The following is a 16,278-nucleotide window of genomic DNA, read 5'->3' as shown; positions in this document are numbered from 1 at the left end:
CGCCGGGGTGGGGCGGGCGGGGGAGCCCGGGCGCCGGGAGGCCGACTCCCGGGAGGGGAGCGCGGGGGCGGTGGGCTTCCCTATTTTCTGCAGGTGGAGTTCATCTGCGCGAGGGAAGGTTAAGAAGCCTGGAAAAGGTGGGGCCTGCGGGCCGAGTGGACAGGTGAAACGCCGAGTGGTGGGGGCAGCCGGCGCTAATGGGGTGGGGAGGTCCGGCTGGACAGGTGTTGTAGAAGGGCTGGACGGAGAGCCGGACCCAAGGTCGAGCAAATGGAAGGATATGATGAAAGGTCTTGGTCAGATCGGCTTAGTCCTCCATTGTCCCTTTCCTGTTTGTCGTGTCTCCCTTGCGTTTTCTCTATCGTCTGGCCCAACCTTAAATTCTAAGACGTATACCTGGGGAAATTTAGTAGGGGAAATAAAGGAATATGGCGGTATTTGTCTGCAGTATGCCAGGTGCTAGCTTTTACAGGTCTCATTTTCCTCCGTGAAGAAATTGATGAAGAAACTGCGGTCCTGATAGGTTGAGTGATTTGCCCAAAGCTTGACACCACATGGGATCTTCTGAGTCTAAGTCAGTGTTGACTTCATTAGACATTTTAACATTTTTATTCTTGTTACCGTAACTTGACTTTTAGAAAAAACTGTGTAAACCTACAATTCTCTGTCTTTAATTATTCCACTCTTTTTAATGTAACTAAGAATTTTGATGATAGGCCATTTTACTATGTATAATAAAATCCATGCATTAACCATAAAATCAGGCTTTAGGTCTGTATTCGTTAAATAAATGCAGTGTTTGTTATGCACAGTGATTGCAAAATGTTAAAAAATAAAAGGAAGATACCTGTCCTCAAGGAAGATGAGAGATATATACAAAACACCTGCAACATAACATTTGTTGTAAGAGAAGGCACTTGCCACTTTATGGTGTTGTTAGTTTGCTTGTTTTAAAGGAAATATTACTCCTTAGACCTGGTAAAAAGACACATAATTGCAGCATGGCCCGGCTTCTTAGGAACTAACTATTAAGGGAAATAAATTTATACAATAATTTAGATTACCACATAGAATGAACCTAGAATTTGTGGAAGATGAAGAGATTATGCTTGTTGAAATCATCTGTTAGGACCAAAACAGGTTTTTTTTTACAGGTGTTTGGGATTAAGGTAAAATGGAAAAGAAAATATTTCCCAAGTCACGGTACAGGTGGAGACCCATGATCTTGAGGCATCACTTTGCAAGCATTGTGTCTCTTCTTCAACATTTGATGGTGGATTTGAATGTATTCCCCTTTCCCCCCCAAATAACGTGACTTTGAATTGACCTTGAAACAAAGTTCAAGCTTCTTAATATGCAAGATCCTCTAAATTCTCCTCCCCTTTGCTGACTCTTCAACCTAATCTCCCACTTAACATCTCCAAGATCCTACTCTAGCCAAACAAGTCTGGTACTGGCCTTGGAATCACCACAACCAGGGCTTTTCTGTTGCTTATTCCTCCCCTTTCCTAAGGCTGGAAGGTCCTGCAAGGCCCACCATTCCCCCAGGGCATCTCACCTCTAAAGAGAAACTGCTTCCATGACTACCCCAGCAAACATTCCTCTCCACCACATTTAAACTAATTTTCTCCACATTTTTGTGTTAATTTAATGTGAGCTTTCCTTTGACTTGTACCTAGAATTTTTTAAAAAAATGTTTTTCATCTATCCAATACATTTTTTTAAGGAGCTTACTCTATGGTGAACATTTTCTGGCACTGAGTTGGTTTGTGTTTGTTTTAACTCCCTAGAACACTCCAGAGTGTCTTATTCATAGACTAATGAAGACGAACAAAATTTTTAAGAACACCTCTGTGAAATCAGAGGATCTGAGCTTGAAATCTGACTCCACCGTTTCCAAAAATACGTGACTTTGGCAAGTTACTTAACCCTACTAATTCTCATTAGGGAAACTGAAGTAATAGTGCTTACTTAATATGGTAGTTTGAAAGGTTCAGTGAAGGAATACATATATTGCATATATGTGGCACATAGAAAGTACTCAATAAATGAAGCAGCATTTAGATGGGAATGAGCATAACAGACACTGGTACCAACAAGGAAACAGCCAAGAGTAGTAGTAAATAAAGTGAGACCAGGAGAGATGGAGGAGGAGCAGAAAATATTTCAGGGAACTTAATATTATGAGACTTTATCCTTCATCTCTATGAAATTAAAGAATGACTTAAAATTTTTTTAATAGAATTCATCTCTCTTAACATTTGATGCTTGGTGTCTATTCTTTTAAAACTTTTTTTAAAGAACTTTTAGGGTCATAGAAAAATTGAAAGGAAGACAGATTTCCCATATGTCTCTTTCTCTCATACATGCATAGCCTTCTCCTGTATCAACATCCCTCGCCAGAATGGTATATATGCTACAATTAATGAACCTCCATTGACACATCAAAATCACCCAAAGTCCATTGCTTACATTAAGGTTCACTCTTGGTGTTGTACCCTCTATGGGTTTAAATAAATGCATCGTGACATGTATCCACAGTTATAGTATCATGCAGAGTATTTTCACTGCCTTAAAATTCCTCTTGTACTCTGCCTATTCATTCGCCACCCTACCTCCAACTCCTAACTGCCTCTGATCTTTAATTCTCTGTAGTTTTACTTTTCCAAAATGTCTGACAGTTGGAATCAAATAGTATATAGCCTTTTTACATTGGCTTCTTAGAAATAAGCATTTGGAGCGCATGGGTGGTTCAGTTGGTTAAGCATCCAACTTCAGCTGAGGTCATGATCTCATGGTTCATGGGTTGGAGGCCTGAGCTGTCAGAGCCTGGAGACTGTTTCGGATTCTGTGTTCCCCTCTATCGTCTCATTCCCTCTATCTGCTCTGTTCCCCCTCCCCTGCTCATTCTCTGTCTCTGTCTCTCTCTCTCAAAAATAAACAAAACATTTAAAAAAATTTTTTAAAGATATAAGCATTAAGATTCTTCCATGTTTACTGATGGCTTGATAGCTCTTTCTTTTTAAAGCAATAAATAACATTCCATTGTCTGGATGTACCACAGTTTATATATTCACCTACTAAAGGACATGTTGCATGTGAGCTGTGCTAATCTTCTCTTTATCGTTCTGATTTTAGTATTTGTGCTGCTGAAGAGTGCACACCTACTAAAGGACATCTTAATTTTTTCCCAGTTTTGGCAAGTATGAATAAAGCTGCTATAAACATCTATGTGCCGGGTTTTGGGTGGACATAAATTTTCAACTCCTTTGGCTAAATACTGTGTAACTGAATAAAGGAAACATCATTTAAAATAGAGTTGAGAGACCCAAAGAAGAAGCGCTCATGCTTTATCAACCTGAGGTCAATTCCAGAGCCCCCAAAGAAGCCTACTTTACTACCTCAGCAAGAGGAAGATTTTCTCCTCACCCAGCAACAGCCCAGCCAATGAGTAACTGCCACAAGTCAACCAATGAGAACTCATCACCACCCTGAACTCCATTTTTCTCCAATGGACCTTTGTTCAAAGCAACTCCTCCTAACTTTCTCCTTTTTCTCTATACAGTAACATTAATCTCTTTTGTTCTCCTGATTAGACTAGTTTACTATAGCTTGCATGTCTCAAATTGCAATTCCTCTGCTATTTCTGGGGGAAAAAAACATTTTCTAGCAAAATAACTGGCCATTTTATTTTTGAAATCAACAATGTCAAGGAACTTACATAGTATTTTGAGTAAGATTTTGAAAATGACATAGGTTTTTCTTTTTTAATGAAAAATTAATCAGAAGCAATACAAAAAATGAATTGACAAACTTGGAGAGAGGGCTTAGAATCAAAAAGAAGATAAAAAACAAAAAGAAGAGGGCTCTAAGTGGCTCAGTTGGTTGAGTGTCTGACTTTGGCTCAGGTCCTGATCTCAACTAGTATTCTTGAATTGGAGCCCCACTTCAGACTCGTTGCTGTCAGCAAGGAACCCACTTCAGATCCTCTGTCCCCCACTTTCTCTGCCCTTCTCTCACTGGTGCTCTCTCTCTTTCTCTCTCAAAAATAAAATAAACATTAAATAAAAAAAAAAAAGGAGGGGAGACGCCTGGGTGGCTCAGTTGGCTAAGCATAAGACTTCAGCTCCAGTCATGATCTTGAAGCTCGTGGGTTTGAGGCTGTCAGGCTCTGCACTGATTGCTTGGAGCCTGGTGCCTGCTTCATATTCTATGTCTCCCTCTCTCTCTCTGTCCTTCCCTCACTTGTGCGTGAACTCTCTCTCTCTCTCTCTCAAAAATAAATATTTAAAAAAAGAGAGAGAGAAAGGAAGAAATCATAACAGCAAGGTAAATAGGAAATGATAAATAACCCAAAATAGGGTTAAGAATATAGGATTGAAAAAAATGAACACTTAAGAATATTGGTCGCTTACTGATTAGATAAAGGAATTACTGAAGAATAAAGAGAAAACTAAAATGTAAAGAGGATTCTAAATTTTAAATCTGATAGAAAGGACATGGGTGGTGAAACAGAAAAGCCAACTTATTCCGTTTTGGCTTTTGAGACACAGACTCTGATAGAGTCAGTTTTTAGATACTACATTTGACATTCAAGATGAAATATACTTGGCATAGAGTAGGCCTTATGAAGTGATGAGTCAAAGTTAATTGGATAGTAGGCAGTTAAACTGGTGCACAAAGAGAGGACACAATCAGAAATACTTGAGAGACAGCAGCATGGATATGGTAGAATTCCAAATATGCAGCAGACCATAATAAATATCTCCTAGAGGCGCCTGACTGGCTTAGTGGGAGGGGCAAGCTGCTCTTGATCTGGGGGTCCTGATTTCAAGCCCCATGTTGGGTGTAAAGATTACTAAAAATAAAACTACAAAAAAAAATCTACCAGAGCCTTAATATTTTGAATTTATCACCAGGAAAAAAAAATTGTCCATCCAAAAAAGACAATTTTTTGGAGGGTAGCACTCTTTTATCTCTTAGTGTTTCTGTCCTAACCATGGACAGAACTGGGGTCAGGTTGGTTTCCTTTTATTTTTTAATCGAAGATTTTATTTTTTTTTAAGTAATCTCTACACCCAATGTGGGGGCTCTAGCTCACAACCCTGAGATCAAGGGTCACATGCTCTAGTTACTCACTGAGCCAACTAGGTGCCCCCAGGTTGGTTCCCTCGGAAAGTTTTGCGATGAGTGAAACTATCTGTTAATGTAATTAAGTTTACACTAGAATCTTAGGAATGGAAAGATCCAAAGTGCAGAGCCCTTTAAATCCCAGGGGAACTTTGCTTCAGGCTTCACTGGTAATCTTCTTTCCTAATGCTTCTATACAGCAATTTCCATATTAGACTGCTATTCATGTGTTTTGTTTTCTATAGAATTCTATATAATTCTTATGTGACAAAGAAATTTGGCACTGAGACTTAAGAACTTAACTGAATTACAAGATGTAGTAATCATGTGATCAGAGACCATGTGTGCAAAGAAATAATGTACTTTACTGAGCCACAAGAAAATAGATTGAGGGGCAGTAAGAAGAGAAAGTGATTTTTTTTTTGTTTATTTATTTGTGGTTTTGGTGGAGAATGCAGGTAGTGACCTGAGAAAGTGAATTTTTAAGTGTACCATCTTTTCAAGAGTTAAAAATTTTGTGTCGTTCCTTTACTTTCATGGGAGACTCTTTTGTTCTTTTCAGTTTATACATTGCAAAAGAGAATGAAGATAATCACTCAAACCATAAAAATAGATTTTGTAATGGGATTAATCAGCAAGGCATAAGCATTTTCAGAGATGCGGGTGAGCAAAAAGTACAGAGCTCCCTACTTCTCCGCCATCTTCCTCCCTCCAGGCATAAGCATTTTCAAATAGTTAATTGTTCAAATCTATGTTAAAAATGGTACAAATACAAATATCAGCAACATTCCTGCAGTCATCAGGAAAATACCCAATTTTGTCATAATTTCAATAAACTCAGACTAGAAAGTCTTCCTTTTACTTTCTGATTATCATTAGACTGAATTTTGAACATCAAACAAGAATATTTTGAAAGAGTATCAAAATGGTATTCAAAATGCAAAGTCACTGTCTTTTATTACCAGATAATATGTGTAGCAGATATTCTGGTATTTTATTACCAGCTAATATGTGCCGCAGTTAATATGTAGATATGTTCTACCTCAATCCTTTTGTTAAATTTCATCTCAGGATGGTGGTTGAGCTATATATTACATATATTATTGGTATTACTTTAACTTAATCTAGGCTGCACATTTTTTTTTTTAAGTTGGCTTCAGGCCCAGTGCAGAACCCAATACTGGGCCCAATGCTGAGCCCAATGTGGGGCTTGATCTCATGACCTTGAGATCATGACCTGAGCCGAAATCAAGAGTCACACACTTAACCAACTGAGCTACTTAGTGCCCCTGTAACTGCTATGTGCTTCTTTTTTAACAATTACCAAATAGTACTTTAACTGTTTATCTTGTCCCCTAGGAAACATGAAGTATTTAAATCACTGGGTTCTTGTCTCTTCATTTTTTAAGTCTGTGGGGTCTTCCCTAATGCTGGGTACATAGTAAATGCTTGGCAAATATTTCTATGGAGGGGAAGAGAGGGAAATGAAGAAAAGAAAAAAAGGAAAGGATAGAGGAAGTAAAGAGAAAAAAAAAAGAAAGAAGTCCACTTAAAAAAAGAAGTTTAAAAATTGAAATAGTAAAGGGACACCTGGGTGGCTCAGTTGGTTGAGTGTCTGACTTTGGTGTCAGAATCACAGGTTTGTGAGTTTGAGTCCCACAAAGGGGCTCACTGCTGTCAGTGCAGAGACCACTTCAGATCCTCTGTCCTCCTCCCCTCCTCTCTCTGCCCCTCTCTGGCTTGCCCCCTCCCCAAAATAATAAACATTAAAAAAATTTAACTAGTAAATTTCATATTCTTATCACTTAAATCTTAAATAAGCATAAATATTTTAATTTAAGAATAATTTAGGGGCACCTGGCTGGCTCAGTCAGTTAAGCATGGGTCTCTTGATCTCTGGATTGCAGGTTCGAGCTCCACTTTGGGTTTAGAGATTACTTAGATAAAATCTTAAATAAAAATAGCATAATAATGCTGAAAAATTAGTTGAAGAAAAATTTTAAATGTTGTTACAATACTAAAATATTACGGTAAATAATTTCATGTCCTCTTATTCCAAAATAATACTTCTCATAATACATTATCCCATGCTTCTCAAAGTTTGTGGTCTCTAGACGAGTAATCTCAGCATCGCTTGAAAATTCGTTAGAAATGCAAACTATCCTGTCCCACCCTAGATTTTCAAAATCAGAAACTTGAGGATGGGGTCCATCCTTGGTGTTTTAACAAATCTTCCAGGTATCTCTGATGCTTCCTAAAATTTGAGAATCACTGCAGAATGCAATTCTTCAAAATTAGCGGTACTGTGAATGAGGAGGCATCAAATTCAAATATTGTTACGTTAGAGAAAATGGCCTCAACGCTCACTAAAAAAAGTAAACGTGTTGCCCAGCATAAAAGATAGGCTCACTACAGCACTTTTAGAATATATGAAAATTCAGAAGGAAAAAATGGAGGGGGAAAAAATTCCAACTTTTCACTTAGTGTAGTAGTAAAATCTTTAATATCCTTTTCTTATTGGCCCACTCGCTCGCATAAATGTCCACTATTAAAAATAAAAGTGTAATGCCTATTTTTGTTATGGAGTCCCTAAGTTCTGTGTAAGAGCCGTCTACAAATTCTTCTCTAAGCGAACAGGTAGGTTATTATACCATAACAGTAAGAGCACAGATTCTAAAATCTGGCAAACAACAATTTGACTCCAATTCAGTAACTAAGGTCGGCATGCTTTTTAGCGTCTTTGAGCCTGGCTCCTTATTTGTAAACCCAAATTCCACCAGGACCAACCGAGATAATGTTTGTAAATCGCTTAACAAATCGCTGGGCGCCGCTGGCACATTTGTAGACGGAAAAGTCACAGCAGGGTTAGCCCGGGAGGAAGCAGTGGTCACAGGGCCGTGATTCTTAAAGCGAACCTTCTTCTTCGTAATCTCAAAAGACAAATCAAAGCTGTCCCAAGTAAATCCCCTGCCCTGTACGGAAAACAATCCAGTTTAGACAAGGTCCCTTTAAGAGCCTAGCTCCCTCCGCCCTTTTCCCGCCCCCGCCCAGGCAAAGGCGGAACCGGAAGAGGTGGGGGTCGTGCCGGTCCCCAGCATGGCGGCCGCCTGGGCTTCCAGGCCGGCTACTCCGGAGGCAGTGGCCGCCCGGCTACTGGGTGTCCTGTGGTTCGTGTCAGTCACCAAGGGACCTTGGGGCGCTGCTGCCATCGCCGCCGCTGGTAGCGAGGAGACGCTTAAGTGCGAGGACCTCAAATTGGGACAATATCCTCTGTGAGGACCCCCGTCTTGCCTTGGGGGCGAGGTAGATGAGGGGTCGCGAGTTTGTCGCGGCCCTCAACCCGGCTCAGGGTTGTGCTGAAGGGATCGGTGACTTGTGGCTTCTAATGCCCGACGGGCTCCGGGAGGTGAAAAGACCTGTGGGGGTGGGAAGCACAGCGGTCACCCTGTGTGATTTCCTTGGGATTTTACTTATTTTTGGCCCTTCCTCTTCTGAACCACCTAGTTTTAGTTTTCTTTGTTATGTGATCTATCTACACCTAGGTCCTGAAGTATGACAGGCCCTGTCTAGACACGAGTAATAAAACGATTGATAGGCTCTACCCCAGAAGTTTGCTGACTTGAGAGGGAGGAGCCAAGTAAGTAGTTAATAACGATAAAGCCAGTGTATGTGGCCCATTTATCATAAACTCAGTGTGTTTTACCTAATATCATTGTAAAATTCTGTTAGATGCCGGACTGTCGGGGGCAGATGATCCGAACTCTGTTTTCTCTTGAGTAAAAATGTAGATAACGATGGTACCAATTTAAAAGTATGTTGTGATGAGTTAGTGCAAGTAAATCACATGGAACAACGCCTGGCACATAGTAGGGACCATCTGTGTTATTTATTTACAGATGAGAAAACAGAGGTTAAAGGCGTTAAGTGACTCTCTTCTTTGTAGTAGCTCTGATAAACGGAGGAACAGTATGAAATGGGAGTTACAGTCAAAATAGCTACTTTTGTACAATATTAGATCGTTTTATACAAATTGTAGAACAAAAATTAGTAACAGAAGCCTGAGATAAAAGAAAGATTCTACTAGACAAGATTTTAAAATTACGGAAATTTTATAGCATATTTATGTGAGTTGGAGAGAGGCAGCCATTATTAGATGTTTACATAGGAGCTGTAATTTGCTGAATACCCTTATGCTTGGAGTTTGAGAATCTCTGACCTAGTAAGTTACATCTTTGATGGCAAAAATGTCAGTGATACTGTGCAAGGAAATAATTAGATGGTATGTAGAGTTGGACAACTTGAACCCTAGAGAGAAGTGGTTGAGCATTTGGTGATGATAATGGGAAAATGTCCTATTCTTCATGAAGTTGGGTTTCCAGTAGTGTTTTAAAAAACCTTAACCAGGTATCAGTAGGCTCTCTTGTGAACACCTTATCCCATCTTAGTTTCAAAATATTTTGGAAACAAAAGCTGCACACAGGTGTGTTGAACATCTATTGAAGGACAGTTATTATACCTATTTTCAAAAGCTTAAAATCCTGTTGGGGCAACCATGTAGACACACCTAAAAGAACTGTCTTGCCTGCAGTCTGATGGAAAGTGCTCTAAGCTTGGAATCAGGAAACCTGATTTTACTCCTTATCGCTTACATGACTTTGGACATGTCTCTCAAACTTTGAGCCTCAGTTTGTGCTTCTGTAATGTGGGAATAATAGAATTCACCTCACAGGGTTATTTGTGTTACATGAAGTTATATATGTGACAATAAATACCATGGGGCCCCATAAATTAGTTCAATCAAATATCTTGAAACTTGATTTTTTTTAACCTAAAGCTTTCTTAGAATAATTTGGTAAGGATTTTCATTTTTTTAATGCTTTCTGGTTAAACCCCGAGTTATGTTGTTTAAGGATGGCATCCTTTGTTAGAGCTTTTAATACGTATTAAGTTAATATACTTTTCCTGTAATAAATTAATGTTCAGTTGTTACTTAGTGGCACTAAAAGTATATTTGTGGCTGTGCTTGTTGCTCTGGACCAAGTAACAGCCTTTCTTTACGCGTGAATGTGAACATGAGTATATAATACAAGATATTAAAGAGAAGATGATAATGGTTTATGTTGGAATGTCATTCATATTTCCTTAACTTCTCTCACATATATTTGTAAAGGTCCAAAAATAAATGATGCTACACAAGAACCAGTTAACTGTACAAACTACACAGCTCATGGTAAGACTTCCAGAAACATGTTTTGAAAAATTATTTTTTAAATAAATATTAAATACTTTAAACATTTTAAAAATAAATTTTATAAATAATTATTAAGATATTATTTCATAAATCAATATATGATCACTAAAAGTAATGTGTGATTTTTCTTGAGTTAATCACATCATTCATTTTCCAGAACAGCTTAAAATTGGAGAACTGGCTAGGGATTGTTAATATTTAAGTCAAGAAGAATGTTATTCTTAGTTATATGAACTGGGAGTTTTATGTTTTCATTCATTGTTTTTAAAAACTTTGAGGGGCGCCTGGGTAGCTCAGTCGGTTAAGCGTCCGACTTTGGCTCAGGTCAGATCTCATGGTTCGTGGGTTCAAGCCCCTCTTCGGGCTCTGTGCTGACAGCTCAGAGCTTGAAGCCTGTTTCAGATTCTGTGTCTCCCTCTCTCTGCACCCTGCCACCCCAATGCTCTGTCTCTCTCTGTCTCAAAAATAAATAAACTGTAAAAAAAAAAAATTAAAACCTTTGAATTCAACTTCCTCTTTTATTTACCAAGCTATGTATGCAAAGGTGCTTCTTAAGTTAGATTTTTCATTACTTGAAAAGAACTTGAAATGAGACTTTTAGCCCAGTAAGTTCCAATAAGAAGCTATATTACCCATATTTTGCATTTGTGAAATATACTTAGGTACATCCTAATTATAGGATGAATAGTTAGGATTTTAAATATGCATCAGTTTTGTTTGTTTTAGTATTTTCCTATAGAGATGTTTTGATAATAGATACCACCCTTGGCCTAATTTTGGGGAGCTTCTGTTGCTCTAAAATATGTGGAATGCCAGATAAAAACTAATAAATTGTTCTGTTTAGTCTCTTCTTCCAAAGGGGTATATGTTGGAAGGGAGGCAGATGTATGTTGGAACTATTTAACCTTATTTGGCATGGTACATAATGATGGCTGTTATGTGGTATTATTTTGAGAAAAGGGCATTTATTGAATATATACTGATTATGTTATGTATTCGGAAATAAGCCAGTAATTATGTTTTCTTTGTAAGTACAATCTCTTAAACAGACTCATTATGTAAAAATGAGATTAAAGGAATTGTTTCCTTACAGCAGAAAACATTCATGTTTTTCAACATATTCAAATAATTCACCTCTTGATTATGAATTTGTATATATTTTATTTTTTATTTTTAATAAAGTTTATTTATTTATTTTGAGGGAGACAGAAACAGCATCAACGGGGTGGGGGCAGAGAGAGCGAGAGAGAATTTGATCTACACTGTTAGCACAGAGCCAGATGTGGGGCTTAAACTCAGGAGCCATGGGATCATGACCTGAGCTGAAACCAAGAGTTGGAAGCTCAACTGACTGAGCTACCTGGGCGCCCCTGAATTTGTATATATTTGAAAAAGCAGTTCTTTTAGCTTTTTATATCTTTATACTTTGGCACACTACTAGCCCAATTATAGTCAACAAAGGTATTTGTAAATAAGTTGTGTTAAACTTTTGTAAGTGGCATTTAGCTACTACTCTGAAGTTGTGAAATTTTACTATATAAACAGTTACAGGTTTTATATATATATAAATATATGATTTGTAGGTTACATGTATGTATATATGTGTGTAAATATATATGTATATATATGATTTGTATAGCAGATAGTAACTTTACAAGGAATCCACTCTTTTTAGTTAATTTAGAAGCGTACTCTGATTTGGCTGTTTTATAGTTCAGTCTTTTATATTGTGCTTTTGGAACACAGACAATAGAGTAAATGTGCATAAAGAAGATTCAGCTTTCAAGACACTTACATTTATATGAAAGATGTTAGAATCTGTGAATACTATTGTGACCCAAGTATTTAACTAAACTAAGAAGCAGACAGGCTTCACACTATCAGCATGGGGTGCAGTCTCAGGAACTGTGAGATCATAACCTGAGCTCAAATCAGTTGGATGCTTAACCACCTGAGCCACCCAGACACCCCTAGACTGTAGGATTCTTTGCAGGTATGAGGAGTTTGAAGGAAATTATGCAACTAAAAAGAATAGTTTCGGCCCAAAAGAGCTTTGACCTCCATTTAGGTATCTCTTGTATAAAAGAAGTTTGAATCCACTTGTGCAATTTTTGGTAAGTAGGTTTATAAATGTACAAAATCAAATGATCAGACTACTAGAAAGTAAAAAGAGTTGGAGGTATTATGGTACTATCATGGCCTTGCTGATCAGTAAGTGAAGACCTACAGGAAAGTGAAAGGAAGACTTTCTATATAAGGGAATGATGTGATTTTTCTTTTTTTTTTTTAATTTTTTTTAATGTTTTATTTATTTCTAGGAGAGAGAGAGAGACAGCGTGAGCAGGGGAGGGTCAGAGAGAGAGGGAATCACAGACTCTGAAACAGGCTCCAGGCTCTGAGCTGGCAGTCAGCACAGAGCCCGACGCGGGGCTCGAACCCACGAACCGCGAGATCATGACCCAAGCGAAAGTCGGATGCTTAACCGACTAAGCCACCCAGGCGCCCCGGGAATGATGTGATTTTTCATTTGGAAAGAATAAACCAAGTACCTTACTGAATGTGAGAACATATATAGATTAATAAATAAATGACTTTAAATCGTTACCATGATTTTAAAAAGAAAATAAAGCTTTTGAGACACATACGAGTCACAGGGCTTCTGCATATGGAGGTGCAATTTGTACGTGACACAGGTTATCTGGCTGAGAGCTGGGATAGATTCTACCATAGCAGTCTAACGTTCCTGAGGCTATGTCTGTCCACAGGAAGTTTCTTTTAATTACTGTTTTTAAAACACACAAAAGCTAATAAAGTAGTCTTGGTGAAATACTTCTACGTCCTGATCAGAGAGAACATCAAAGTGACCCTTGAAACATGTTTTTAGATCCTAACATGGAACTGATTAACAAGAGAACAATATTAGCATTGTGAAAAGTGTGAGCGACATGATTTCTCTCATCCTTCAGCCAAGACTTTTCTTCCTGTTTTTCACTCTGTATGTGAAGGACTATTACAGAATCCTCAAACTAAGTTTAATTTTTTTCCCCAGCACTTTTTTTTTATTAAAACATTTTTAAAATGTTTCTTTTTGAGACAGAGACAGAGCAAGCAGGGGAGGGAACAGAGAGAGAGAGGGCCCCAAAGAATCTGAAGCAGTCTCCAGGCTCTGAGCTGTCAGCACAGAGCCCAATGCGACTCAAACCCAAAAACCATGAGATCATGACCTGAGCCAAAATTGTCTGTTAACCAACTGAGCCACCCAGGTGCCCCTGAAAACTTTTAAAATTAAAAAAAAATCATTCTCAAGTGCTTTGAGGGAGAATTTCTTTTGTCACATTATCAAGTAGCTAGGATTTAAAACTGATTTAAACTGTAATGTAGCCCAGCAAATTTCTTCTTCTACTGTCTGTTTTGGCAGGAGTGCTTAGCCTTCAGACAGCTTTGTTGTAAGGTAGCATATAAAAAACAGAGTAGGCTAACATATGAAAGGGAAATTAGAAGAGGTCACCTAGGATTTTATGAAATTTAAATCCTATTATAAATTTTTCACTATCATAAATATAGAAAGACTTAAATGTGACTTAACTATCCAGTGATTATGGCAGTTTCAAGGGCAAAGCCATACAGGGTATGAATTTGATAAGCAAAGTCATAGAAGTATAGATTTCATTCATCCTCTGAGTACCTCACTTTTCTAAATTGATAAACGAGGTTAAATTCCGTAAACTGTAGATTCCTTGCCAAGTTTCAGCTGGACTGTAAATAATACACACCTAGATATTATAACTGTTTAAACAAAAATACTTATAGACTTCCTACATTCAGAATGAATGATAACCAACTCTCAGTGAAGAGTTTTGAGCCTTTACTGTTTGTTTGCTTTTATTAAAGTTATGAATATGGTTTTATTCATGAAGTTAGACTATGATCTTTCTGCTTTTAGGAGAGAACAACTCCTCTCTAAAATATTGGCCCGTGGACTTCTGGACATTCCATTCAAAATCCATACTAACTCCCTTGTTAAATTCTAAGTCTGGGCCTCACAGACCAAAATTGTACTTGAAGTGCAGGTGGGGATTAGGTCTCACCATCTCACTACAGATTCGTTTACTTTTTGTAAGAAGAAAATGTTAGGATTGCATATGATTATTTATGATGTAGTGACCTTTTACTTACATTCCATTCTGTTGGTGTGATTAAGCTATATGCTAAGATATTATTAAGCTAAAAGCTTAACAGAAAGACTGTAGTGTGTTTATGAATAGGGAACACCTGGCTAGCTTAGTCAGTAGATCATGTGACTTTTTTTTTTACAAATAGTTTATTAAATTGGTTTCCATATAACACCCAGTGCTCATCCCCACAAGTGCCCTCCTCCATGCCCATATCCCCCCTCCCCCCCCACTCCATCAGTCCTCAGTTTGTTTCTCAGCATTCAAGAGTCTCTCATGGTTTGCCTCTCTCCCTTTCCCCCACCATTTCTCCCCTTCTTCTCCCCCCTCCCCAGCACTTTTTGACTAGGTATGAATAAGAACAATGTTTTACAAAGAGGGGAGTTTCAAGATAGAGGAATTGAGACCAAAGGCAAAGTAATTCAACTGTGACAGTAAATTAATGTGACCTTAAAATGGTTCCCAGTTAGAGATACAGGCTTCCAGTGAGGAAATGAATTAAGTCACAAGATGACAAAAAAGCACGGGGAAGTCATGGTATTGTAATAGCATCGTAGAGAACAGATGGTAGCTACACTTAGGAGCGTAACATAACATACAAACTTGTCTCATTGCTGTGTTATACACCTGAAACTACTATAACATTTGTGTCAACTATATACTTCAGTTTAAAAAAAAAAACCTCAGGACACCAATCACAAAAAGTCAGTGAGACCTTTCCAAATAAGGTAAATTCTTGAGGTGTAGCCAATCAAGTAATTTCCTTGCTTTGCCTCCACTAATTCTCTATAGAAATCTTTTAACTACCTCCTATGGGTGGGGCAAAGCACTCTAACCACTTTTGGTTTGGTACTGCCCAATTCAAATTGATTTTTGCTCAAATAAACTCTTACAGGAAAAAAATGGGGGTTGTGGTGCCTGGGTGGCTCAGTTGGGTAAGCATCCAACTTCAGCTCAGATCATGATCTCGCAGTTCTGTGAGTTCAAGTCCCGCGTCGGGCTCTGTGCTCACAGCTCATTGCCTGGACCCTGCTTTGGATTCTGTGTGTCTCACTCTCTGCCCTTCCCCTGCTCGTGCTTGTGTGTGTGTGTGTGTGTGTGTGTGTGTGTGTGTGTGAAAAATAAGAATTTAAAAATTAAAAAAAAAGTCCTCAGCCTAAGGCCAAGTAACAAGCATATTATTGAGAAATCATGTGTAATAAATAATAATTGATTAAAATAGATCAGAACAATTACTGTGGTGAAAATTAATTTATATTATAGGATATTTTTATTTATTGAGAAATTATTTACTGTATTTATTGAGAAATTATTACATGGCAGGCTTCTACCAGGTGGTATCGATGATATATGAAAGAAGACACAATTTCTGCCCTCAAAGGATGTGCTGTCTAGTTTATACAGACCTACATAAGCAAGTATTTTCAATTTTTTCAATCGTTAAAAAAAAATTTTAATGTTTATTTTAGAGAGAGTGTGTATGAGCAGGGGAAGGGCAGAAGGAGGGAGACAGAGTATCTGAAGCAGGCTCCACACTGACAACAGAGAGCCTGATGTGAGGCCTAAACTCACAGAACCAGGAGATCATGACCTGTGCCAAAGCTGGACCCTGAACTGACTGAACCACCCAGGCACCTTGCATTTTTTTATTTTAGAAAGAGTGAAAGTATGCTTTCATGAGCTGGGGCGGGGGGGGGAGAGAGAGAGAGAGGGAGAGAGAGAGAG

General features: G+C 38.3%; 1 protein-coding gene across 1 annotated transcript in view; it reads left to right on the top strand.

Moving 5' to 3' along the window:
• Positions 1-8,200: 8,200 nt before the first annotated feature.
• TM2D1 (TM2 domain containing 1) overlaps positions 8,201-16,278 on the top strand; it is a 50,721-nt gene continuing 42,643 nt past the window's right edge. Inside the window, exons 1-2 of the mRNA XM_077768083.1 lie at positions 8,201-8,397; positions 10,291-10,360. Of these exons, the coding sequence (XP_077624209.1) occupies positions 8,227-8,397; positions 10,291-10,360 (241 nt within the window). The 5' untranslated portion in view covers positions 8,201-8,226. The remainder of the gene's footprint in view (positions 8,398-10,290; positions 10,361-16,278) is intronic.

The sequence above is a fragment of the Crocuta crocuta genome, unplaced genomic scaffold (genome assembly GCF_008692635.1).
Source record: "Crocuta crocuta isolate KB4526 unplaced genomic scaffold, BGI_CrCroc_1.0 scaffold85, whole genome shotgun sequence".
Lineage (NCBI taxonomy): Eukaryota > Metazoa > Chordata > Mammalia > Carnivora > Hyaenidae > Crocuta > Crocuta crocuta.
The sequence above is the reverse complement of the archived record's forward strand: the minus strand, read 5'-3'. Positions and strand labels throughout refer to the sequence as shown.